Genomic DNA, 27,869 nt, shown 5'->3' on the forward strand with positions numbered 1-27,869 from the left:
TAGTATGGATGGCATCAATAGGCGTAAGACACTTACGCCATTTCTGTGCCCAAAGAAAATAATCCCAGACTTATTTGTGTTACTGGCAAGGATCTGATTGTGGCTGAAATGACAGACATGCCCTCTTTTGGAGCGTTTTAATTAAAGAGCGGAGACCTCTCTTTCTGGGATAGAGTGAATGAATCCTTACCAGAAAATAATGAGGCAACCCATAGGACCTCTGTGAAGCTGAGCCAACTGAGGGTAAAATCAAAGGTAAAGAAAAAGAAGCAGAAAAGTTTGGTGGCTAAAAGGAGCTATACATATGTGTGTTGAATTAAATTCTTTCCCTTGCTCCCAGGTTGGACAAACAATTTTTTCCAAACCCTGGAGGCAAAAATAGTAGTAAAGTAGGATTTATAATTAATCTTAAGTAATTAATTTATCTCTAAATGCAAGAATAATCCTAGTTTTAACCCCTAATCCTTCAGACAGTGACTATCAGAACCACAAGTAAAAGTTCCCAAGGGAAGATATTATTCGCTTCTGCCAGAATAGGCAAAATGGGATAATATAAATTTAACTATATAAATTTAGGATATTTTTTTCCTTTTAAGATTCTAATATACATGTGTGATGTTGGGAAGTTATTTCTCTGGACTAATTATTGAGATAATTCTAACTTCAGAGGGTTGGTTTGAAAATTAACTGATTTGATAAACGCAAAATTCCAAGTATAAAGTTCACATTCCATGAAGGTTAGCCATCATCACCATCAACATTATCTATAATAATAAAAGCGTAATATGCTAATTAGACCTGACCTTCTGGACAAAGCTGCGGTGGGGGGGGAGGGGGCAGGGAGAGGGGATGAGGCAGCCGTGGCAGCAACAGCAGCCGAGCCCCTCACACAAATTTCGTGCATCAGGCCCCTAGTTTAATATAAATGCCCAGCCCAAGCTTACATACTCAATAATTATTAGCGATCATCATTTTCATCATTATTATTTATTTGTTAGCACTTAATTGTTGAAAGAAGTTCACCAGTAAGGCAATCACTTCAGTAAAAAATGAATCTAAATCTCTTCATTAGGAAATTCATTCATTCCACAGATATTTACTGGACAGCTACTACGTGTCAGGCATTGTTCTAAGAGCAAACAAAACCAAGACTCTTGTAGGAGAGAGACAAATAACAAACAATAAACATAATAAATCCATAAATTATATCGTGTGCTAAGGGATACATGTATAGAAAAAAGGGAAACGTAAAACATGGTAAAAGACTTAAAGGAGGTAAGGGAGCTATGGAGGAGAGCTGCATTCCAGGCAGAGAGAACAACCGTGCAAAGACCCTACAGTGGGAACGTGTTTGCCATGTTTGAGGACCTACAAGGAAGCCAATGTGGCTGATGGAAGTGAGTTAAGAAGGTAACAGATTGGAAAGGAAATCAGAAGGTCAGGGAATAGGATGGGCCAGATTTTAAAGGGCCTCCGACATCACAGTAAAGACTGACTGACAATGAGATAGGAGCCCCTAGAAGTTTGGAACAGAGAAAGGTCAGCATGGTCTGGCTTATAGGTAAAAAGATCCCTCTGGATGCCAAGCTGAGAACAGACTGGTGGGAGCGAGGGAGATAGAAGTAGAGCCCACTATGGAGACTAGCACAGTAATCCAGGCAGAAATGTGAGGGCCCCCAATGTGTTTCATACAAACGATCAGTGTCCTAACTAAGGAGAATAGCAGGAAAATTCAGGAGAGGTATAAATAGCTACTGTCTCTTTAAGGGCTATTATTATGTTGATCTGGGGGTGAAATTATACAGATCATTTATATTTATTTACCATACTAGAGGCCCAATGCACAAAATTCGTGTAAGAGGCTCGGCCCTCGCAGCCCCAGCTTCATCAGGAAGGTCGTCCGAACAGTCGTCCAGACGGTCATTCTGCTGTTCGGTCTAATTAACATATTAGCTCTCTATTATATAGAGTAGTATTATAGCAATTAGCATTTTCGCAACACAGTATTTATCATAAATAAAGTGCAGTTAAGCACTTCAAAGTCAAAAAAACTAGTCAGTGTCTGGTATCAAGTAAACACTTAATAATCATTAAATTCAGTAAATTAATTATTCAACCTCTTGGTGAAATGTTATTCAAACATGATTTTTAATAGAAAAAAAATGGCATAGACCTGTTGCTTGTGAAGCACAGTTAAACATTAATTTATAAGCATGCGCCACTTAACAATGGGGATATGAGAAATTTATTATTAGGAGATTTCATCATTGTGTGACCAACATAGAGTGCACTTACACAAACCTGGATTAGATGGCCTAGACTTCTACCTACCTGGGCTATGTGGTATAGCCTATTGCTCCTAGGCTATGAGTCTATACAGCATGCTACTGTACTGAATACTGTAGGCAATTGGAACACAACAGTGAGTATTTGCATATTTAAACATAGAAAAGGTACAGTAAAAATATTGTATGAAAGATATAAAATGCTACACCTGTATAGGGCACTTAACATAAATGGGCCTTTCCGGACTGGAATTTGCTCTGGGTGAGTCAGTGAGTGAGTGGTGAGTGAATGTAAAGGCATATGTTCTTCACGTACATTACTGTAGACTTTAGAAACACTACACTAAATTGATTTTTTTTAATTCCTTTCTTCAATAATTAATTAACCTTAGCTTACTCTAACTTTTTTACTTTCTAGCCCTTAATTTTTTTAACTTTCTGACTTTTTTGTAAAGAACACAGCTTAAAACACAAACACATTGTGTAGTTGTACAAAAATATTATTCTGTAACTGTTTTTCTATTGAAAGTTGTTTTTTTTACTTTTTAAACTATTTTGTTAAAAACTAAGAAATAAACACACACATTAGCCTAAGCCTACACAGGGTCAGGACCATCAATATCACTGTCTTCCACCTCCACTGGGCGGTCTTTAGGGGCAATAACACACACGGAGCTGTCACCTGCTATGACAGCAATGTCTTCTGCAACACCCTCTGAAGGACCTGCCTGGGGCCCTTCGTAAGGAGGTGTCACTCTTTTCAGAAACATGTCCATGGTGGTTTGCTGGGTTTGTCTCTCTCTCTTTTTCTTCTCTTTTTTTTTTTTTTTTTTCATCATAGATTTGCTTGTAAGCAGATAATGCACCATGAACATTCCTCTCTATTAATGAAAACCTTTTTGATGTTGGAGTATCCACATTTTCTAACATTCAATGAGCTTGGGAAGATCTGCAAAAGCTTCTGCTATACCCTTCACTGTGGATTTTCTTGGGGGTTCTTCTTTTTCTTCTGCACTTCCTTTTCTCTTGCCTCTTCTTTAGCTTTGTGTTCCTGTTCCAGTTCCAACACCTCCCCATTAGTCCACTGCACAGGAACCACCTCTAGGAGCTCCTCAATGTCATCCTTATCCACACCCAGGTCAAAGTTGGTTGCCCTCTCCACCACAGCCTTGTTGGTTTTTCCCAACCCTGCAGCTACAACATTACAACAGCTACAATGTCACTAGGTGATAGGAATTTTTCAGCTCCATCATAATCTTATGGGACCACAGTCATATTATGTATCTTGTCGACTGAAATGTTATATGGTACATGACTATATGAAAGGTGCCTTCTGCATATGTTAACTTTTTATTCTGCCCTTACCCTTTTAGAAACTTCCATTTCCCACTTAAAATTCTTAATATGGCATGGTTAAGAAACAATGGAACACCTCTACCACTCAAGGGAGGGTATGAGACCTAGGCTGGCCCCTCTCTCTGCCATCACCCCAGGCACAGTGCTTGGTCCAGAGAAGAATACTAACCCAAGCTGGGCCTAAGTGCCTTTATAGAAGCAGATATGAACAATGAAAGAAAAAGGAGGAGATTGTATCTCCCTCTAAGACCAAGCATTATGAGGGAAAGAGTAGGCCTTGACCTGCCAGAAACCATTTTCCCCACCAGGGTGAAAAAAGTCACCAGAGAATAAAGCCTACAAGAAAAATGAAGTGAAGAATGAGACACATTTTTTTTGTCTCATCATCTGAAGCCTTGATTCTAGCTGTACCTGACCCAGAACCCATTCTTGGACTTCCCAGTAATACAAACCAAAAAGCCTCCAGTTCCTTGCAAAAGAAGGATGTACATGAAGGTCACATAACTAGTAAAGAGCTGATAAAGTATAAGCAACCAGGCAACCCAGACTAGCACACACCAAAAAGTAAAATATGTTCATTTTTTTCATTGGTTCATGCATTCAACAGATACTCATTGTATGCTGATAATGAGCCACTCTCCTAGGCACTGGGGAAACAGCAGAATACAAGACAGACCAACCCCAGAGCTTGCATTTCAATGTAAACACCATGATTGCATGTTAGCACGAGTACTCCTAAGCGTGGGTCCAAGAAGGGGACTTCAGGGGCTCTTGTACACCCTCGAATATATGTACAATCTTAGGTTTGCGTATATTCATTGGAAGTTGCAACATAAACTTTCCCTTAGTCTCCAAGGGACATATGAAACCCAACAAGATTAAGAAATACTCTTAGAACATAAGCATACTTTAGGATCAAGATGTCTCAAAGTTCTCATGGAAATTCTCATATCTTTACACTTGGCATAGTTGTGTTCAAAGAAGACACACTCTATTCAACAGGCATTTCACAGACATATCACTCTCCCTTAAAATATGTTATGAAGCTAACTACTTTAATAATTCCTTTGCTCTATGGAAACAAAATGAACAGCTAATCTGGTTGCCTTAATCCCAAATAAGCACCTCAAATATTAGACTATAATTAAAGGCAGTATGGAGAACAGGATAACATGGATGCTCTCCACTAGATCACAATCACATCTTCCAAGGATGCTGTCCATGGACAACATATAACTTCACAATTTTTCATTAATGGAAAAGCAAAGAAACCGCACATATCTCTTCAAAGGGAAGATCCCCCAAATAAGTTTTAAAGGGCCATGTTTACAAATATTGCTATCATCAAGAGCCAATATTATTTTTATTCTTTTTCCTACACAACTTAATTTGGTAGTCTCTATGTTATAATTTAATACAACGAAAGAGCAAGCAAAATGTCAATAACTCTGGAAAGTCATAGGAAAATTAACAGTATGGAAGCTTACCTTCAAGTTATACGCCTCATCTCTAGAATTTTAAATGAGAGGAAAATAATTTTACAAGACAAGTTTAAGAAAGGTATCATCTCCCACATTCTGCCTTTCGTTTGAATGGATGGGAATATCTCAGTCCCTATTCTCTGATTTCTTTCTAAGCATAGATACAGCCTGTGTTTCAGACTTGCATTTTCTGGACCCAACTGGAAAGGTATCTCCTTTCATCTGCAAAATGGTTTTCCTCTAAACTGATACTGAACAGATTCCTATCTGGTAAAAAAAAGAAAGAAAGAAAAAGAAAAGAAAAACAGGAGACAGGGTCACTGCTTTCCCTGGTTCAGAAAAGGTCTTCCGGAGATATTTAAGCAGCAGCTGATTCATGACCATTATTTTCTCACTAAAACTTCCTCTCCAAGTGTGATCTGGTGGCTTTCATGTTGGCTGCTCCTACTTCTGGGCTACCAAAAGCAGATACCCTTTCAAGGCAAAAGAACATATTCCTCAACCTCCTGCCATGCTAAGGAATGAAACGGAAGATAAAATAATCAAATGTACACAAGGACTGCTTTTATCCTACCCAAATGATCCACTGCTTCATATTCGCCAGGTACCCACTGCTTTTACTCTTCTCTAAAAGACGTCTCCCTAGGGATAAGCAAACTCATTTGACATTTTGGTAAGATTTTCCCAATTCCCTCCAAGATGGTGTAACTCTCTTGCCTCCTAGACAGGTGGGAGAAAAACAATGTCACCTGCAGCCACTTTGCCCCAAGAATAAAACCAGCTACTGTCTTCCAGCAGCACATGTTCTCGTTATTCCTCTGTCTATATCTGTTTCTCTCGTTCTTTCCCTTTCAGAATGTCAAGCTTTAAACAGATTTTGAGTAAAACTTCTCCAATGCATTTTTTAAACAGTCTTTTTGAGCAACTGTTTTTAGGGTCCAGTCATCTTGCCTAACTGATGATTTCCAACCAAACTTCTAATCAAGAAGAAAAGGACAAGCCTCCACAGTTACCCTATCTTAGGGGACAAGCTGTAATGACCTAATGTAGACTTAACGCACTTGCCTCTCCCATAAACCAATACAACTTTCAGCTTTCTTTTTTAAATATATTTTTATTGATTTCAGAGAGGAAGGGAGAGGGAGAGAGAGATAGAAACATCAATGAGAGAGATAATCATTGATCGGCTGCCTCCTGCACGCCCCGCACGGGGGGATCGAGCCCGCAACCCGAGCATGTGCCCTTGACCGGAATCAAACCTGGGACCCTTCAGTCCACAGGTCAACGCTCTATCCACTGAGCCAAACCGGCTAGGGCTCAGCTTTTTTTTAAGTCCTTTTAGCTCTGCACATGTAAGTAATAACACCGTTCATAATAACAAATTACATGGGGAAAAATACATTCCTTAGAAGACAAACAATTCTTCAACTGTGTGTTGTTTCTGGATGGTACACTAGGGCTTTGTCACTGAAAGGCCATATCCAGGCAGGCTGATGGCATCGCTGCCAGGATAAGTAGAAATTATCCTAACCCGTAAAAAAAAATACAAAAAAAAACCTTCACGATCACATGTGGCCCTTGCTTTTGTCCAGTGTGAGGCAGGTCCCTGAAAGGCACAGGATCCACGCTGGGCTGAGAGTTAGTATTACCGAGAGAAACACCCTGCTTCTTTTTTCATTTCCTCTCCAAAGTAATTTTATAGATAGTTCCTACAGTTAATGGTCTCCAAAAATCCTTATAGTTCTTTTTTCCCCTGTAGTGCCCTGTATTTCAGTGTTCGATTCATGAAATGGCCTCTCTTTAATTACCTGCTTTATTCCACACTCTAAGTCTAAACCACTAAATTCTCTGTGAATGTAAAAAAAGTGGGAAGGTAGGGACTTGCCACTTTCCCTGCATCCACCCTTTTTATTCTTCTCAAATCAGCGCCCGAATGATTTTCAGTCCTCCCTTCCTTTCACACTCTAATCAAAAGCCTCTTCCCTGACAGTCCGAAATCTAAATTCCAAGAACTTGGCTGTACAGGGGCTGTTAGCAGGCCAGACGTACAAGCATTCCAAATGTGGCCCAAAGAACTGCCAAGCGGCTAACAGTTTTCTTCAAAGAGTTTGGAATTTAAAAACAGAAGGGGGTAAAAGATGTGATAGCAAATGTTTTATTTTTCCTTCACTTAATGTTAGATTTCATTTAAGAATTTTTTTTTTTATTTAGACAAATAACTGTGCTTAGTACTTCACCCTTTAAACTTCCCAGAGCACTGGAGTTCATAAAACAGCTTGAGCAGATTTTTTATTTTTAACAATCAAGTTTTAAATCCATGTTTCATCCCTTGTGTCTCAAGTTTTTTTAAAAAAGTACTAAGGTAGGCTACCTTAATGACCCTCTGAAAATCATATTGATCTACTGAATTATAATCAGATGATATTTTTAGTGTAGTTTTAAACCACTGCCTAAAACAAGATATTTAATTATGCATATAACTAACTTAAATTATTTCTATTTTCCAAATATGTACCTTCATCAAAACACAAAATAAAATCAAGAAAATACTAGGTCATGTAAATAATTCAACATTTTCTTTTTATTAGCATCAGTGCTACGGGGGAAACATTCTTGCTTTTCAAATTATAGCAAATCTGGAAAAATAAGCCAATGATATTAAAATGTGTGATATTATTCAACTCTTGCTAATAAATAGATTTAAGTTACCTCCTTGAAACTTTATCACTAAAGAAAAAAAAACCTAATATTAATTTTTAGAATATCTAGCCAATACCAGGATAGCTGCCCAAATACTGCCACAGGTATAATGTCATGTCATGCTCCCAAAAGACCACTATGAACAGAAGATAAGTAGTATTGGTACTCCCAGTGTAAAGATGGGGAACTGAATTCAGAGATTAAATAATGTGCCTAAATTCTCAGAACCTTTTCAGGATAGAACACTATTCAAACCTCAGCAATTAAACAGCTCTTTCCAAAATCCACATTGCCTTTAAAAACTCATTATCAAACATCTACTTGCTCAATGATTTGACGTCAACCTTAAAATTAAGTGATTTCTACATAGTCATATCTTAACCTACCACTAGTTCAAGATGGATCCAAGTTTTAAATATTTAAGATGGGGGGCGGGGGGGGGGGGGAAGGAGTTGACACTGACTCTAAGAGTTAAAAAACTTTACTGTGCCTCTTGTAAAAGACTACATGAAGGTCTCGTTTCAAATCTTACATATTAATTAGGCATTGTAATTCAGATCTCGGTCTAGTACAAAATATATTTGTTTTACTGGGAAATTCTTTAATTACAAACATTTTAGCGACAACATTTTCTAATGTTTGAGAGCTAAATGATTTTTAGTTTAAAAATGTGTGTATTCAAACTTACTTATAGTGCACCCTGCTTTGCCATAATAATTCATTCTTGTACATTGTGCACACATAAGGCACAATTATTCCATACAGGAGATAAGCTATCTAAACTAAAAGCCAATAAAATCACAATCAAATTTGCTGTGAGGAATAAGACATTCAAATGAAGAGACTTTCGTGGATGGGATTCACTTACCAAAGCACATTTATTCAGATGCTAATGAACAATGTACTCATTTTGATCAAGTTTGTTTCATGAACGCCCCTCCCTTTTGGACCCCTCATCATGACTCCCACCTTTGATTTCTTCAAAATCCTTTCCTGCAAGAGGTGAGGCCAAAGAAAAGTTTAGACCAGACCAGACCAGACTAGGAAGGCTTTTGTGTGGCATGTAAAAGTCCTCAGAAAATTCTCCTTTTCATTAGGAAGTGGACTCCACCGAAAACAGTGCTAGTGTAAAGCCAAAAGTAGTAAACTGGAAGGAGAATGGTCTTACCTAAGTTCCAAAAGAAAGGAGGGGCGTCACATTTTAAACAAGGTTGTAAGGATAGGAAGTGTGGCTCAGTGAGGGCGGAGGGTTAATCCTGTGTGGCTGCCGTGGCTACCGGTTGTCCTGGCCTTTCCAGGACCCACTACCTTCCTTCCTTCTGGCCTGAGCCCTGACAGAGGATGGAGAAGGGCTTCCTTCTCCCACTCAGAGCACAAGGACGTCACCTCTGCCATCAGAGCATCTCACACCTTGGCCACAGTGTTTGGCTAAAGATGAGGCTATCCCAGTCCTGGCGACAGTGATGAGTGGGTAGTACTTCTAGAGTTTGGGGAAATGAGCCGCTCTCTTTCCAGCTCCGGGTGTAAGGGGAGAGGGGACAGTAATGCTGACGCTGAGAGCCACCACCTGCCACCGGGCAGAAGGGTTGCCTGAGGTTGGGACCCATACGGATGATAACTCCGAATCAAGGAGGACGAGACAGGGTCTGTGACAATGTGATGCCTACACTTGCAGCTGCCTCGATAGCAAAGTTCTCCTTTTCGCTGACAGTTGTTCCAATGGGTTTTCTGTCCCTTGCAATAAAAAAAACATCCTGATTAAGAAACAGTCTTCAGATCCACTCGTCCGCTGTCATAACTTTTCAAGCTTTCATCCATTACCAGTTCCTCCAACATGAATAGAAATAGCAAACTGACATAAACTGCACCACAAGGAATTTATGTCAGCCGAGAGGAAATACCTTGTCATGGAGACATTTCCAAACAAGGGTTTGCAAAGTGCTTTCTTTTTAAATGTTTTTAATGCTTTAATTTTCAACAGTTCATATATATATCTATATACATACACACTAAGATTCCATTAGATAGTAAACTCTCCTCTTATAGCATAACTAAAGACTTAGAGGTAGAACCTGAATAATTATTGGGTATATCTAAGAGGCAGGAACAAGATACATTCTCTCTGCCTTTCAAATCCCTGTGGTTTTGTCTAGAAATCATTAGTATTCCCAAGAGAAGTAGCCATCATAATTTGATTAGTCACTGTTTAAAATATGACAAACTGTCCTAGATAAATTTATTTGTAAACTGATTAAGTATCCAAATTAAATAAATGTTTTTGCTACTCCCTCTAACAGTCACAGAAGTTCATCGGGAATTCTTGGCCAATAGGAAACTGCAGAGAAAGGACAGTAGCCCAGTTACCCACAGGAAACTTGTGAAAATCCTCTATTCTAAAGGCTCCAAAGTAATTTTTGTTTTGTCTCAATAAGTAAAACAAAACTGTTTTCTTTTACCTCAATGTTCTAGTAGGAAAGAACGTTAGCAACTAAAATAACATGTTGGCTTTCAAACGGAACAAGACTTGAAAATTCTAGTCAAGGAAGACATGGTATACATATGCCAAACAATTCTAAGCTTATTACTAATGTTGATACGGTTCAGGTGTTTGCATTACATCAAAAGACAGCATGCATCAAACCACTAATAAAAGATAAAACAAGTGCCTGCAATTTAGTAACCTGCATTATCAAAGTAAGAAGGGCAGGGGGGAAGGCCAAAATCAAAATAAACAACAGCTAAGGCACTGTGCCTTTGAACAGCCTATTAAACAAATACCAGCTTAAAAACTGGATTACTGCAAAATTTTATAAACATACTAGAGTGGAACTTTTAACGTGAATGCAATATGAAACCAGCCAATCTTCTTTTTTTTTTTTTAACATACAAGAATAGCAGTAATGAACAGCAAAAATAAATAGATAATAAATAAATAAATAAATAAATAAATAAAATTTTAAAAATAATAAAACAAAGAATAAAAAAGAACAGTAATGGCTTCCAACTATTTAACACTTAGGTGTCTGATGCTTGCTAAGTTTTTTATATATGTTAATTGCCATTAATAGTCCTGGCAATATATAAACTAGGGAATAATCCCACTTTACAGATAAGGAAATTGAGGTTCTTAGTATTATCTTCCAAAGATCATACCATGAGAAAGAGTGGAGCTGTAATTCAAAACTAGGTTTGTCTGAATCAAAAACCCATCCTCAAACCATTGTGCTAAAATGGTGCTCATTCATTCAACATATTTCTTTAGTATCTACTACTGTGATAATCTGCAATGCGTTGGGGACATATTTGTGCACAACAGTCACTACGCTTACAGAGTTTAAAGTGCAGTGGGAGAAACATACATCCAATAATCATAGAAATAGAAGTAAAATTAAAACAGCAACTGTGGTAAAATTTCTGAAAGAAAAGATGGTGCTCTCTGAGCACATATAAAGCAAAGGGAGCTCACACAGTCTGGGATCAGGAAACATTCATGCAGGTGAGTCACAGAGCTGAACTCTGAATGCCACAGAGGTATAAGTTAGGGGAAAGGCATGGAGATTGAGAGGGGAAACCTAGCAGACAGAGGAAAACACATGTGAATAGGCCTCAGAAAAGAGCTCAGAACAACTGTCCAACTAGAGAGAGAAAAACAACAACAGGCATTTGTGCCTGAAGCAGAGAGTGGAGGAAGGGAGCATGGTACAAGATGAGGCTTCTCTCTCAGACCCCTGGAAAGCAGGAAGTTATGCTGAGCTTAATGACATTTTATCTAAATGTAAACAAATAAAAAAAGAAACTTCTTTCAAGTCTATATGTTCCATTTTTAAAAGTAATGAAGCTTCAAGAGTAACAATGAATATTTTATTTCTTAAATCTGTTGAGGTCTGACTGTGAAACACTAAACAAAGACTGTGTCCCTTTGCTGATTCTGATGACCAGCTCCTTTTCTTCCCCCCTACAGCTGCTGGATTCAGGCTGCCTTCAAGTACCATCTTGACTCCTCCTGTGCCTACCATTTCCTGCCTTTTTCTGTAATCTTTCTTTTTACCATTGTCTGATCTTCCTAGAGCAAAACCTGATTATGTTATTGTCCTGCTTAAACATCCTTCAATGGGTCCACATTCTTTAATGGGGAATACATGAGCTGGCCTTGTCTGCCGATCTAGCTTCATCTTCTGTTAGAATATACTCGAGCCAGGATTTGAGGATGTCCAGAAAGCAGGTTCATTTCTTGATGCTCTGTTATTCCTAACTGATTGGCCTCATAGACATGGTTCAAAACATCTTCTTCCCTGCCCACATTACAAATAGCTGAAGGGGGGCAACTGGCGAGGGAAGGCAGGAGGGCAGTAAAAAGCCTCTTTTAAGTAAGGCCTAACCATAAAGTATAGTCCATAGCCACACCTGGCTGCAAGGGAGGCTGGAAATGTGTTTTGGATTCTGGGCATTCATTAACTCAAGTACTTCTGTTAGTATAGAAGAAGGGGGGAAATGAATTTGAAGGAATAACTATAGATATAGAAATTGAAATTAATATGCATTTTTTTCTAAAGCAAATAGGGTCCAAACTAAATGATGCAATTGATATTAATTCTTTAGTGTTTACTGTATTTTTTTCTGTTTTTTGTTTTGTTTCAGAGTTTATTGTATTAATTATAAGTTCCATTTTGAAAAAAAAAATGTGCAATGTGAATGTTGATCTACTCTTCAGCAAATGTTTCTAGTATAACTTTAGAGATATTTATTGCCAAACTAATTACTGCCTCTCAGAACTTCTGAATAATTTAAACAATTTTTATTCAGATTCTCCAACAATTAAAAAAATGTTTTTATACTTGCAATTTTATAATATTTTTATTTACTTATTTTAAGGAGAGAGAGGGGGGGACAGGGAGAGAGAGAAACATTGACTGGTTGTTCCACTTTTTTATGCATTCATGGGTTGTTTCTTGCATGTGCCCTGATCAGGGATCAAACCCTCAACCTTGGCTTTTTGGGAGGATGCTCTAATCAACTGAGCTAACTGGCCAGGGCCAACTGTAAAATATTTTTAAAGACTGTGAGTGATTCTCCAGCACCTAAAACTTTAGAAATAAGCACTTGGTTTCACCCTGAACAACTACTTCATTTGTACTGATCATGAAAGGAGGCTAACTTTTCACATGGATTCTGAATTGGAACTCCTCTATTAAGTCATGTCCTGCCAGGTAAATAGGAAAGTAAGGTAAATAAAGACCCCTTTCTCATTTGCTAGCAATCCTAGAGATGGACTAACTTTGTAAAGTTTTAAATAACACTTTCATTAGTAAGTCTTGATTTGACTTAAAGTGTCACAATACCATTCCTAGCCACAAGTACATAGCCCTGAATACAAAATTCCTTTCTTTACCTTCCCTGCTTTTTTGTTTAGTTTTGTTTTAAACAAACCAGGGCTGAAATTACACTCTTTGAAAGTAAGATTGAAGCAAAAAAATCTACTTGAAATGCAAATGTTTAAGTAGTTATGTCCCTGATATTAGCAATGACCTTGAACACTTTAGCCAAACACAAGTAACTAGTCGTTAAATCATTAACTTACTTTGAATTCCTAATGGGTCTATGTTTGGTGATTTGGGTAACAGATTTTTTTAAGTCACTATCTTTACTTGGAATGACACACTTCAACTGGATTAATCTGGATGTTACAGAAATGAAACAAAACTCTGATAATATTTTGTATTTTTCATCTCAAAGTTTACTTTTCTAAAGATATTACATTTTTAAATATCTATCATAGAAGATCTTAGCATGCTAGAACTAGAGGGAATATGATGACATTAGTTTTTTAAAGTATTTTATAATTTGTACATACCTATATTTTTCATTTTATTTCTCTGTACTCTATGCAAATATACTGTCAAAGAAGTCCTCATTGTACACTGCCACCAGTGAGGAATCCAAGAATGAAAGTGAAGAACAACACTAGAGCATTACCAGTTCTTAAAGAGAAAGAACAAACATGTATCTTTTGGAATAAGCCTGAGGCAAAGCACATTATAACAGACTTAGATAGAATATAAATTAATAAACACCAAAAATACTAACCACTTGTTCTCCTCAACCTGTACGTATAGCCCTAACCTTTCAAGACACATTCCTAAATTTCAAAAATGAAAATTACAAGTTGTCCTATGCCCTCTTGTATTTTCTAAAATTCTATAATTTTTCGACTACTTTCTGATTTTATATGAGCAAATTATTTCCAATTAAACTTTTCTGCCAATGTAGTTAAGTACTGGATGCATTATTTATTATCCATCAAGAGAAAGAGCCAATCTAAATTAAGACATGGTCTCATAAAATGCTTACAAATTCACTCTTTGCACATGTAAAAGCAAAGGTAAACTTTTAGAAATATTAACTTTTCTTTAATGTGGCTATAGCATGCAAACCATTAAATAAAGATATATAATCACCTTTTCCAGACTGTAAGTTTTATCAGATGTTGGGTTAGGCAAGTGCAGATATATGAGATTATTAAAGTACCTATTAGCAAGATTTAATGGCATAAACCTAATGACAACCTTCATCCATTTTTAAAGAATTACCAGCACGGAATCTCAAAACATTTAATAAGTACAAACAATTACATTGGCTATTTTCCAGAGAGGAACTGATGTTAACAGTTACTCAGGGATTTGAGGATAGGTATATTTTAATTAACCAAATATTCATTCAATAAATATTTATGGAGCTAAGCCCTTGAGACAGTGACAAAATAAAAGATCCCTCCCTTCAAAGAGCTTACATCCAACCAGGAAGACAGGTGATAAACACTGAGTACAATAAACAGTAAAGTATATTTTATGTAATAAGATGATGTGAAAAAATGTAAAGCAGGATAAGTAGAATAGAAAAGGCTAAGGCAAAATGTTAAATATGTTACCCTATGACCCAGCAATTCCACTGCTAGGTATACCCAAAAGAATTGTCAACATAAGTCCACACAGAAACTTGTAAACAAATATTCATAACAGCATTATTCATAATAGTCAAAATGTAGAAACAACTCAAATGTTCATCAACTGATGAATGGATAAACACAATGTAATATATCCTTACAATGGAATATCCTGTATAATAAGAAAGGAATATGCTAATTAGCCAGGACGCCCTCACAGGTAACGTCCGGCAGGAGCCGGTGGGCGTGGCTGCGTGCCGCACGAGACCGGGCATGTGAGGCTGCATCAAATAAAATAAAATGCATTCACATGCCCGAAGACAACAGGGTTCAAGGGGAAAAGGCTCCAGTTTCATTTCTCACACCCAGCTAGGAGGACTCCCTGGGGCGGCTCTCCCCTCCGAGCTGAGCAGGACAGGCACTCCGCTCTGGCCCGGGAGCCCCAAGGGGAGGCGGAGCAAAGTGCTTTCCCTCTAAGACTCCGTGCGCAGAGGGTGCTCTCCCTGGGAACCCAGAAGTCCGCCTCCCGGGGCGACTGCACAGCAGCCAGGCCTGGTAAGCCGAGGAGAGGGCGACCTACCCAGAGGCCACGCAGCTGCCATAGTTGAAGTCACCCCCAATGGAGGAGCGGGGTAGCGGGGATCAGAGTCAGCCATGTCAGCAATGGAACCCCAGCTCCCCACTGAATGACTAGAGCACATGGACCTCAACGGTCCGCAGGCCCCCGCAGAGAGCAGATAGCAGGGCCCTGCTTGCCCCTGGATGCGGCAGTGAGGGGCAAGCAGGCCCCCGCAGAGAGCAGACAGCAGAGCCCCTGCAGCCAGCAGACAGCAGGACCCTGCTTGCCCCTCCCTGCGGTGGCGTCCAGCAGGCAGGTCTGCAGAGAGCAGAGAACCATGGGGAGTGGGCTTAAGCCATCAGTAGGACATCCCCTGAGGGCTCTCAGATTGGAGAGGGTGCAGGTCAGGCTCAGGGACCCACCCTTCTCCCTCCCCCTGTGCGCAAATTTTGTGCACCGGGCCTCTAGTTTAACAATAAAAGGAATGGAGTACTGATACATGCTACAACATAGGTAACTCATGAAAACATTAGGTTAAATTAAGCCAGACACAAAAGGCCAAATATTGTGTGAATCCATTTATAAAAGGCACCTAGAATAGATAAATTCATAGACAGAAAGTAGACCAGGAGTTATGAAGGGGGTGGATACAGGAGAGAGAAAATGGAGAGTCATTGTCACAAGGATATAGAATTTCTGTTTGAGATGATGAACATTTTCTGGAAATGAACAGTGGGGAAGGTTTCCCAATATTGTGAATGTACTTAATGTCAATGAGTTTTACACTTAAAACTGGTTGATAAATATGTTATGCATATTTTACCACAATTTCTTTTAAAAGGCACTATGAAGTTACTATTAAATTATCCACTAAGTGATGACAGCTAAGCTCATGCCCTGGTCCTTTTTGTTCTCTTTCCCCCATAAAACACTTCCTTAGAAGCAGACAGACATCAGAGCCCTGCTTACAGTGACTTCCCTGATCATCAGATCTGGTGTTGTGACTTGCCTTCGTGCACATAAGTGAATAATCCAAGTGAGGCTAAATGCTATCACTCTGTAATTTGAAATTTAAGAATAGAGACTCACAGTATAGGAAATACTGTATTTGAGTCATGTAAATGGCAAGGATCAGAGAGATGGTTCTGCTATGAGATTCCCACAGAAGCCCTGAGTGTCTGCCTTTATTCATGCTCAGTTGTTGAGCTCATCGTTCACTTTCTTTGAGCTCCTCCAATATCCTTCTAAGAAACTGCCTTCTTTGCTTAAGGTAGCCAGAGATAGTTCCTGCTCCCTACAAACAAAAGTGCCTTACCTCTAATACAATATAATCTTTCAATTCTTAAGCTTTATCCATGTGGGCAAAGTGATATATAAGTATCCTTTGCCTTTCAAGTCCTATGGGCTTTGGAGATCAGATAATAAGAATGATGACAGCAAGGGATACTTATAGATTGTGTTTCGAGAGTTCCAAGACAATTCAATACAAGGATAGCAAATACTTTAACTAAATGTTAGTTGAAACAGGCGTTGGAGAGCACATTACAAATTATACACTTTGATTTGCCACTAGAAAAGTTAACTGACAACATTTTAATCCAGTTTTGTTTTTCATCGGTGTTTGTTTGTTTGGGCTCTTATATTTAGCTCTAATTACCCAGATAATTCCTTACATAATCTGAAGAAACCTCTTTTCAATAGGAGGTAATATGTGGATATCGGTAGTGTCTGCTATTAGTGACTGTTTCATAATTAGTCATTGCCACAAGGTCTTGTAGAGCTAGATATCTAGGAATTACTTAACTGAAAACCTCAGTTTTCTCTAGGACTGTGTTGAGAAATTGCTTTGGATAACTAATACATAATAAAAGTCCAGCATTTTGCAATTTTCACAGAGATTTTTATGATGGCATTTTAACAGCGGCTCAAACACCTCTTAGTAAGAGACTGAACCTCAATAACACGTTGGAATTGTAAGAACTTGGATATAACCATAGATTATGTTTTGTTCACTTCCTAAGTCTTTTTTTAGTTCACTTCCTAAGTCTTTCCCTGCATTCATGGGATTCTTCTACCTGTAGTCTTTATCACTTGTTTTAAAATGCCAAAAGGAAAAAAGGTCATAGTGGACTCCATACATACCATCTATCCCAGGGTAGTGTATGTGCATATACATTTGTGCACTGAACAGTCATAGGTACAATGATGCAAAAACATTTAGAACTATTTTAGATAAGAAGTTGTCCTTATTACCAAAGTTTCCAGGGATCTATAACACTTTAAGTTTATGATTAATGAAGAAAAACTATGAAACACTGGGGATGGATAGAAATAATGAGGAAAAAAATAAAAAGAAAATATCCAATGGAGAAGAAAACATTGCATAAATTCTCCCATATAATTGCCAAGTTTCTTCTTGACTGGGCTTTGTAGTCCTTTCCTCATTATCTCAGGTCTAAACTCACATCCATGACAAGGTATGAAGGCAATCTAAATAAACTCAGAGGGTCTGAACCAAACAATGTTCTCATGTTTGGTAAATAAGCATAAAATATGTTCTTAGACTGTCTTCTGTCTTTGCATATCACAATGATATCAAATTGTTAACTTCCTTTTTTGGAGCTGTTAGAATGAACAGTAAAACTTCAATTTCTTTCAGTGAAAGAAAAAAGTATCAAGAATATATGATCAAATTACGGGTATAGATTTGGGACAACTATGCATCCTGATTGTCAGGAGGCAGCTGATCGATGTTTCTCTCCCATTAATGTTTCTAACTTCTCCCTTCCTCTCTGTAAAAAATCAATAAAATATGTATTTTTTAAAAAATAATAATTAAATATAGCTTAATATCTGGCATCTCTTTATCCTATACCCCCAGCACATAGTCAGAGCTCATTAAATATTGGTTGAGTGAATTCATGATTCAATCTGCAGCAAGCTCCAGCATAGACCACATCACCAGGAAAGTTGCATGGGCTTGATTCATGATGTGTGTAGACACATTTTTTATTTTAGGATTAAAGGTTTCTTGTGAGTAACTCAATAATTTAACTTATTCGTTTTGTTAGTAATTTTTTTATTTTGGAATAATTTTAGAGAAGTTTCAAAAATAATACTGAGAGTTCCCATGTACTTCACCCCTTCACCCAGTTTCCTCTAACGTTAGTGTCTTACATAACCATATTACATCAACACTAACAAAATGAACATTCACACAGTAGTAGGACCAAAACTCCAGATTTTATTTGAATTTCCAGTTTTCCCATTAGCGTCCTTTTTCAGTTCCAGGACCCAGTTCAGCATACCACATTGTATTTAGTCATCACTTCTCCTGAGTCTACAATGTGACAATTTCTCAGTCTTTCCTTGCTTTGTGTCTTTGGTTTTTGTTCTTTTGTTTTTTGTTTATCTTTTTTAATCAATTAGACAAGTTTTGAAGAATACTAGTCAGGTATTCTGTAGAACATCCCTCAATTTGGATTTTTTTTTCTCCTAATTATAGTGGGGGGAGGTGTTTTGGAGGAGAATACCGCAAAGGTGAAGGGCCCCTCTCATCACATGATATCAGCTGGTGACCATAACCTTGATCACTTAATTAAAGCAGTTTGTCAAATGTGTCCACTGTAAATAATTTAACTTATTCTTAATTAAGGGTTGGAGATCTGTGGGTGTGCATTAGTTAAACTATAAAATAGCGATGGTTAACCAATCATTGTTTAAATTTTGTGAGAGCTAATCCATCCAATCCAAAGACATTCAATAAAAGTATTTAATCAATTGATTTCAGTCTCTCTCTCTCTCTCTCTCTCTCTCTCTCTCTCTCTCTCACACACACACACACACACACACACACACACACACAATCTCTCACAAACTAATACCTATAGAAACTGACTCAGGCAATACAAGTATTATAGTGAGTACGAAGCTTACTAAAATGACCAAGTCAGCCCTGCTAACGTGCACACTTCGTACATGCGTAAACAGACTTCTTCTAAAATTAAACAGACTATATATTTACTGCATAAGTTAAATCAACCATTCATAATTATTCAGCATTACTGGGCAGGCAAACATTTTTCCATAATACATTTTAAAATTCCAATAATAACCATGAACAAAAATATTTCATGGTAAACATATGACCATCTATTTCAGCAACATGCAATTTCCTAGTTTGTGGTTTTCCTCCACTGACCATGACCAGGGAAATGCTTTATTTTGCTTTTTAAAATAAATATTGTCAATGAACAGTAATAAGAAACTGAAGAATGCTTAAAAACATTATTTTCATTTTAGTGAACTTACCTGACTATAAAAGTAATAGGTGTGTAAGTAACATATATAGAATCTAGGAAATATATAAGCTATAAACATTAAAATCACCCATCCATTTACCATGCAGTGCCAACACAATTCAATTTTCTTTTCCCATTTTCCATGTGTCTTATTTTATATAATTTCAATTAGAATCATGGTTTTCTAAAGGCATATATTAAAGACTTCCCCATCTAAATCTGCATGGGAATAGAATGATAATCAGAAAAAAAAGGCATTAATAATTGGAAAGGCTTGGTTTTATACATTAAATAAATGAATGAATGAATGAATGAATGAGTGATCATCAAAGTTTCACTACTTTGATTATAACCTGGTGACTCCTTAACCAAATTCTGATATAAAGAAGAATAAAGTTCATTCAGTTTTTATGCTCTAAATTTGTCAGAAAAGTCCACTGTTATTTCTTCTTTTACATTTATATATGAAGCCACCCCCTGTGCCCAGAATTCATTTACAAGTTTGAATCTATGATATTCTGTCTATATTCTGTAAGTTATCTACATACTATCTGTATTAGAACAGTTCCAAAGGGAAAATGTGGTTATCAAAATTGTTACCTGTGAAGGGGGGAAAAAAAAGCTTCTGTTAAACTTAGAATGAGGCCAAGCAGTTGTCCCTGAATTCTATTCTACCAAAGTCAAGAATCAGGGGCACCTGAAGAGGGAGGATTGTTTACCTGATTGAACTCTCTAAGAGAGGGTCTAAAAGCGGCAATGTTATTTATGGGATGACTTCTAAGTTTAAGAAATAGCCACCCTTTCAGCTGAAAATAGACTTTATGTTCACCACTTCAGAAACTGTCTTTGTACTCCAGCTGATTTCAGGTTCCGTAACACAACACTACTAACCCTTAGACCTCCAAAGCAACTCAGTATTCTTCCTCCCCACTAAACACACATGCAAAGGTCCATTGGATTTTTAGATATTTTTATCATAATAACATACGCCTTAGTCCAGTGGTTGGCAAACTCATTAGTCAACAGAGCCAAATATCAACAGTACAATGATTGAAATTTCTTTTGAGAGCCAAGTTTTTTAAACTTAAACTTCTTCTAACGCCACTTCTTCAAAATAGACTTGCCCAGGCTGTGGTATTTTGTGGAAGAGCCCCACTCAAGGGGCCAAAGAGCCGCATGTGGCTCGTGAGCCGCAGTTTGCCAACCATGGCCTTAGTCAAAGCAAAGCTAAGTTTACATACCTAGTGTAGCAGGAAATGGTGGCTGTTACTTGGAAGGGTTCTATTTGGAAGATACTAAAGATAACTTACAAATTATGCAAAAATAATTTGGCTATAACCATTCCTTGATTCATCTATGAGTTCCACTAATCAAACAATCCTAATAAGAGATTTTTAAAACAATAATAACAGCATAATTGAGTAAAACAAAGAAAAGATAATAAATCAAGTCTGTAAGCATTTAATTTTTTTTTCAAGTGTGAGCAGGAAAAAGATCAGGCAAAGAAATTCAAGGAACTGTAATTGAGAATAAATGTAACCATTTACACAGTTTTATTCATCAAAGTAATTAAGTCAGAATTATAAACTGTGTGACCCACCATCACACTACCTGATGTCCACCTTTGACGTGGAAACAAAGGAACTGAAAAGTTCACTGAATTGGCCAAAATCAAGCAGGAAGTAATAATGAGAGCCCTGATCTCTCTAGCTAAGGACAGGGATACTTTCTGAGAAATGTGTCCTCAGGTGATTTCCTCAGGCAAACATCATAGACTGCACTTACACAAACCCAGATGTCAGGCCCACTACTGTAATTGCATGTACTACACTGTTATACAACTGACTGTGCAGTAGGATTGTGCTCACCAGCATCACCACAAACATGTGAGTAATGTTTTATGTTAAGAATAGAGTCCTGGTGCACGAATTCATGCACGGGTAGGGTCCTTTGGCCTAGCCTGCGATCAATTGGGGCTGATTGGAGCCGATCAGGACTGGCTGGCCAGGGGGAGGAACCGCAGGAGGTTGGCTGGCCACAGGAGGTTGGTTCTGGGAGCACACTGACCACCAGGGGGCAGCTCCGTCATAGCGACCAGTCGACCGGTGGTGGGTAGGTCGCTTAGGCTTTTCTATATATAGATGTTACCATGATTAAGACGTCACTAGGTGATAGAAAATTTTCAGCTCCATTATAATCTTTACTAGAGGCCCAGTGCATGAAATTCGTGCACTGAAAGGGTGTCCCTCAGCCCAGCCTGCACCTTCTCCAATCTGGGACCCCTTGGGGAATGTTCAACTGACAGGGATCGGCCCTAAACCAGCAGTCAGACATCCCTCTCACAATCCGGGACTGCTGGCTCCTAACAACTTGCCTGCCTGCCTGCCTGATTGCCCCTAACCACTTCTCTCTGCCAGCCTGATCGCCCCCCTAACTACTCCCCTGCTGGCCTGATTGACACCTAACTACTCCCCTGCCAGCCCGATAGCTCCCAACTGCCCTCCCCTGCTGGCCCAATCATCCCCAACTGCCCTTCCCTACAGGCCTGGTCACCCCCAACTTCCCTCCCTTGTAGGCCTGGTCGCCCCCAACTGCCCTCCCCTGCCGGCCATCTTGTGAAAATGTAGGGGCGGCCATCTTGTGATGACATGGGGGTGGCCATCTTGTGATGACATGGGGGTGGCCATCTTGTGACAACATGGGGGTGCTCATCTTGTGATGTGAGGACATGAGGGTCAATTTTTAAAATTTTACAAAATATGAAGTATCTGATGTGGCAACATCCAGAGAAGAAAATCTCAGTGTAAAGAAAAGGGAGGAAGGGGAAAGGGACAATTAATACTGTATTTGAAATTTGCATATTACCTCTTTATTATATAGGATGGGATCCCTGTTGTAATATGCAGTTGACAAAAGCCTTCTTATACCTCATGGGGCTATTGCAGTCACTGCCTCAATGTGTGGTCACCTGACAATTTTCTGAGACCTTAACTAGTAGGAGTTGATTCTTAATAGATCGTGAGATCTACATGCACACACACACACACACACACCAATACATATATGCACACTTGTCATTTACTAATCTGTCAACCATGCAGAGAAGAGACAATGAAGGAATTCTATACCTTTCCCTGCTTTTACTATCCCACCCATTCTGGGAATTCTGCTATGCTCATTCCCACCATGTGGTACCTGATCATTGATCAACTTGAGGTACCCAGAAATATGAAGTATCTGATGTGGCAACATCCAGAGAAGAAAATCTCAGTGTAAAGAAAAGGGAGGAAGGGGAAAGGGACAATTAATACTGCCTGCCTGCCTGATTGCCCCTAACCACATTCACAATGGTACAGCGCATTCCGAAATTCCCTCCTTCAATTTTTAAAATAAGAACTATAGCCCTAAAATGCACCAGTAGCAAAAATTCATTTATTTAAAATATTTACCATCTTCACTCAATAAGATTTAAAGCAGTTTTCCTTAAGTCAATGTAAGTGTTTCCCAAATGGATGTTTAGATGAAAATTTAAGTTAGAAAATACATAGCAGGTCCCCTTTGCACCTACACAAACTGGGAAAAGATTACTTCAGTTTGCAACAAACAATTCAGTATTCAGAAATATCAGGTAGACCCTGGTTAAAGAATAACTAGAGAAAAAAGGAAAAATGCAAATCTTTGCAACTGAGACATTCTAATTTCTCACATACTGGGAAACAAACTTACAAGCTGTGTCACAGAGCCTAAGAAAATCCTTTCACATTTCCAGTTGGAAGGGCCTTTAAAGAAGAACCTGATAAACTCTAATATAGTGCAACTCAGTGATTTTTTTTCAACTGAAAAATGTGTTAACTAATTGCAAAAATTCCCAAAGCTAAATAATAATGTATATCCTCCCAAATTTATTTACATCTTTAATGTTAAAAATCAGGCAAATTTTATTTGCAGACAAGTATTATTAATTACCTCAAAATGATGTGTAAACTCAGTTCTCATTAACCACCCTCCTAAGTTAAATTAAAAAAAAAAACATCCTGCTGCTGTCAAAAGTGTCAAATAGCTAAAGAGCTAAAATAGAAATCAGAAACTTTAAGCCTAATTTTTAGCTCTGCCATTGAGTTTTTAATATTAAGGGGAACAAAGTATTTTAACTAAATACAATGCCAATGTCTCCAATCCAGGTCCTGATTCACTTTAACAATCCACACATCTTTTGACTAAATTTAAGGGCCACAAATATATAAGCACTAGAGGCCCGGTGCATGAAAATAAATGCAATGGAAGGGGGGGGGGGTGGTCCCTCAGCCTGGCCTACCCCCTCTCATAGTCCAGGAGCCTTCAGGGGTGGGAGGCAACCCGGCGAATAGGGGAAGGTGACGCCCCCATCACACCTCTGCTGCTGCCACTGCCAGCAGCGCAAGCCTCGGCCGGCCCTGGTTACCTGAGTCTCGGGCGACCCTGGGCGGCTGGGGGCTAAGGGGACTGTGGGACTCGGGAGGCAGGTACACAGAGCAGCTGAACCTGCCTGGGGGCGGGCCCAGCTGTGCCACGCGCCTGCCGCCCCGGCGGGGCTGAGGGGACTAGGTGCCGCCATCTTGTGGCTGTGGGCGCCGCCATCTTTGAGAGAGTGGCAGTCAATTAGCATAGTCCCTCCTTATTGGCTGTGGGTGTTGCCATTTTGTGAGGGTGTGATGGTCAATTAGCATATTCCCTCTTTATTAGATAGGATAATGTGGATTTTCCTAGCACTTTCCAAAAAAATGGACTCTCATTTCTGTCTCTTTCATTCAATTTTACTAGTATTATACCTCAGGGGGATGGGCACAGCTGACACAAAAAGAGAATATGACATGAACAAGGTCACGTGGCTAATTAGCAACTAGGCCTAGAACAAGATCTTCACCTAATAGAAGAGCCAGAAAATCCAACTAGAGGCATGAACTCTGTCTTTGACACCGAACATGTATAAATAATGACTCTACAACGATATAATGAAAATCCATAACTACCATGCTGCTTTGATTTCATAGCCTTAAAATCAACTTGCAAAAATACATCTCTACCAATTGTATTCTAAGCGAATAAAATAGATGATGCTACTCTGCCTAGAAAACATTTCATGTGGCATGCACACAGGCTCCTGGGGCTTTATCACTCCTAAAAGATTATAACTCCTAAAAGGACGATGAGGTTCACAAGGTTAAAAATTAAAAAAAAAAAAAAAAAAGAATACCCAATCAAAACACCAAGCTTCACCAATACCAGCATTTCTAAAGACCCTCAACTTAGAATCAGCTGCACAAAGGTCTTGTCATAGTAACCTCAAGACTCGGTTTGTTAACAGAAAACAATACTGCACAAACACATTGTAAGGAAACTCAAGTTTTCAAAACACCAGCAAGAACTACTGGATACAAATAAGCAACATTTATACAAACGTATATACTACATGAAAGGTCAAGTTAATTTTTTACTCAAGGCTTAAAGATTATGATGTGCTACCAAAGAAACGAGCTCTTGAGTGGGAATCTGGAGACAGGGTTACAGTTCCAGCTGTGGCATCAATGTGTTCTGTTTCTTGGCTAGGTCTCGTCGTTTCTCTTGCCCTCGGTTCCTATATCTCTAAAATGAGAAGGGCAGACTCCACAACTGCTGAAGTTGTACCTTCCTGATTTCCCATCAAAAGCCCTCTATGCCAATAGCTACCCATACACTATAAAACATGACTTTTTGTTTGTCCAGGTTGTACACTTTATTCCTAACCCTTTTTTATTATTTTGCCCACAACTGTAACCATTGCTCATGGTTACAATAGTTAACACTTTATATAAGTGTTTATTCATTGACAGATACCATGCCAAGCACTTTACATATATTAACTTCTTCCTCACCACAACCCTCTGAGACAGAAACCATTATTCTCGTGGGGGGGGTTTCAAACGTGAGGAAACTGAGGAACAGCCATTATGTAACTTCCTTGGGGTGAAAAGGGTCACAAGTGGAAAAGGCAGGATTGGACCCCAGGCATCCAGACCCTGGAGCACTCCCTGCTTCACTGCCACAGGTATGGAGTCTATGGAGGCTACGTGTGAAATGCAGCAAAGTTCATTGGCAAAATGTTGTTGGGGGCCCCAAAAAAGCTGAACTAACACTATGAATTCCCCCAGAAACAAATGGTAGCTCAAGACTTACAAACCCAGCATAAGCACTGGCCAGGCTTTTTTACCCCCACGCTTCAGTTTGACAAGTAAATATCACTGATCTTAAAGGGATTAAATTAAATCTCCCTTCCTTCTTTCACCCATGGGGCGAGGTGGGTGCACACATAACAGAAACTGGACGTTCTGGTGACTTCCACGCCCCCTGCAGAGCAGGCACCACTCCGTTATAACAGGGCTGGAAGTCACACTCCGGGGCACTGCATGTTAAGTCACGTATTCTAAAACCTCACTGCAGGAAACAGTGACCGAGTAGAAACACCAGTTCCGCAGCCTGAATTCTCTGAACTCAGCACTCTACCTGCTGAGACCATGAAGTAACAACTAAATATATGCTCATCCAATATATGGCAGTGTGCACTTGAACTGCGACCTGATATTCTCGATCAAGACCGTGAAAACACTAGTAATCAAAGAAGTCCTGTTTAACCATCTAGCTCGCTGTTTTAATATGTATCCCATTCATAAATCAACTCGAATCTCAAGGGCATTGAGTTCCAGGAGAGGTTCATCCTTTCAGTGGGCCAAGCCCCAGGAAGTGGAGAAAGTAGGTCTGAGTGCTAGCACCCCAGAGGGGAGGCCCACGTGACCTCTGAGGGTCCCAGCGCCCCGGAGGGCCCTAGGCTGCCCGGATGGCGGGGCGAGCCCCGGTGTGGCGGGGCCAAAAGGAAATTACTTAAGCGAAGAGGGCACGGGCCGCTGCACCCGCAGGGCAAAGCCACACTAGAGCTCACCACTTCGCTTGCGTTACAGGTCCGAGGCCACGGACTTTCATCGCCAGCTCTTTACACACCGGGTCTTGAGAGACAGGGGGTAGAGAGCGGTAGCGAGAAAAGATGGGGAGAGGAGGTGTGTTGCTTCACCTTTAAGTGGGGGGATAAAAACAACAACCTTGTAATCAAAACAACCCGTGGAGAAGCCAGCGAAGACTTCGCCGGGCCTGTCTCGGGGCTTCTGAATCACTTCCTCCTTTTCGGAGTGTCTCTGCGTTGGAGATTACCAAGTTGCTGAGAAAATCTTGCCTCTCGGGGCAGCTTCCTGCGCGCGGGCGAGCCGAGCGCACCGCGCAGTCCGCGGGCGCAGCCCCAGCCCCCGAGGCCGGGCCCCGCGCGGGGAGGACTCCGCTGCGCGCCGAGGGGACCCCCGCGCTGCCCAGCCCGCCCCGGCTTACCCCAGGGTGCTGATGAAGCCGTTCACCGAGCCCTCCGCGTACAGGGACACGATGTCCCCTATGTAGAGGAAGCTGGACATTTTATCAGACATACTGCTTCATGCTCCAGGGTAGACGTCCTTCCTCTTCTCTGCGCCCTCGCCGCCCTCTCCAGGGAGCCGCCGCGGCAGAGGCGGAATGGAGCGCGCGGCGGCAGCGCCGGGAGCGGCTGCGGGGGGCACGGCCGGAGGGGCCGGGGGTCGGCTCAGCCCTGCCCCGCGCGCGGGGAGCGAAGCCGCAGCCGCGGACACCTCGGAGCCGGAGCGGTCGCCTCCCTGGCAGGTTTCCTGTTCCTTTCAGAAGTTTTCTCTCCCACACCTTTGCTCCTCCTCCGGCGTCCTCCCGGCCCCCTCCCTTCCCTGCGCCCCGCCGCCGCCGTCCCTGCCACCGGGACGCCGGGGGTTGCCGCCGAGCCTCCGGGTGCCCTCGGGGGAATTTTTGGACCAGGTGGTGTTGCCCATTGGGCGCAGGGGAGGAGAGGAGCCTGGGGAGGAGGGAGTGGGAGGCCAATCAGGGAGCCACGGCCGGGGGCGGAGCTGGGCCGGGGCGGGGCGACTCCGGGGAGGCCGGGCCACCCGGGAAGCCGCGCGGTGGCCGCTAAAGGGGTGGCGGGGGGCCCCCGCCCCGAGCCGGAGAGGCCGCGCGGGATAGCGCCCAGGGGAGTCCAAACCTGGGGTGCGGCCGTCCCCGCTTGGGAACGTGAAGGATGGCGGGCGGAGACGCTTTCCCGCAGCTTGAAGTAGGCGGTGAGGGTGAGACTGGCGAAGGACTGGAGCCCTGGGCTGAGCCAGCGGTTCGCCTGGAGATGAAAAGGAGGAG

General features: G+C 40.4%; 1 protein-coding gene across 2 annotated transcripts in view; it reads right to left on the reverse strand.

Annotated features, from left to right (window-relative positions):
* ITPR2 (inositol 1,4,5-trisphosphate receptor type 2) overlaps positions 1-27,485 on the reverse strand; it is a 427,719-nt gene extending 400,234 nt beyond the window's left edge. The window contains exon 1 of one of the 2 annotated variants that reach the window (XM_079773600.1): positions 27,012-27,485. In XM_079773600.1, the coding sequence (XP_079629726.1) occupies positions 27,012-27,103 (92 nt within the window). In that variant the 5' untranslated portion in view covers positions 27,104-27,485. The remainder of the gene's footprint in view (positions 1-27,011) is intronic. The other variant, XM_079773601.1, reaches the window with a different exon arrangement.
* Between the last annotated feature and the right edge of the window lie 384 nt (positions 27,486-27,869).

Source organism: Cnephaeus nilssonii (assembly GCF_951640355.1).
Source record: "Cnephaeus nilssonii genome assembly, chromosome: 6".
NCBI classification, from domain to species: Eukaryota; Metazoa; Chordata; class Mammalia; order Chiroptera; family Vespertilionidae; genus Cnephaeus; species Cnephaeus nilssonii.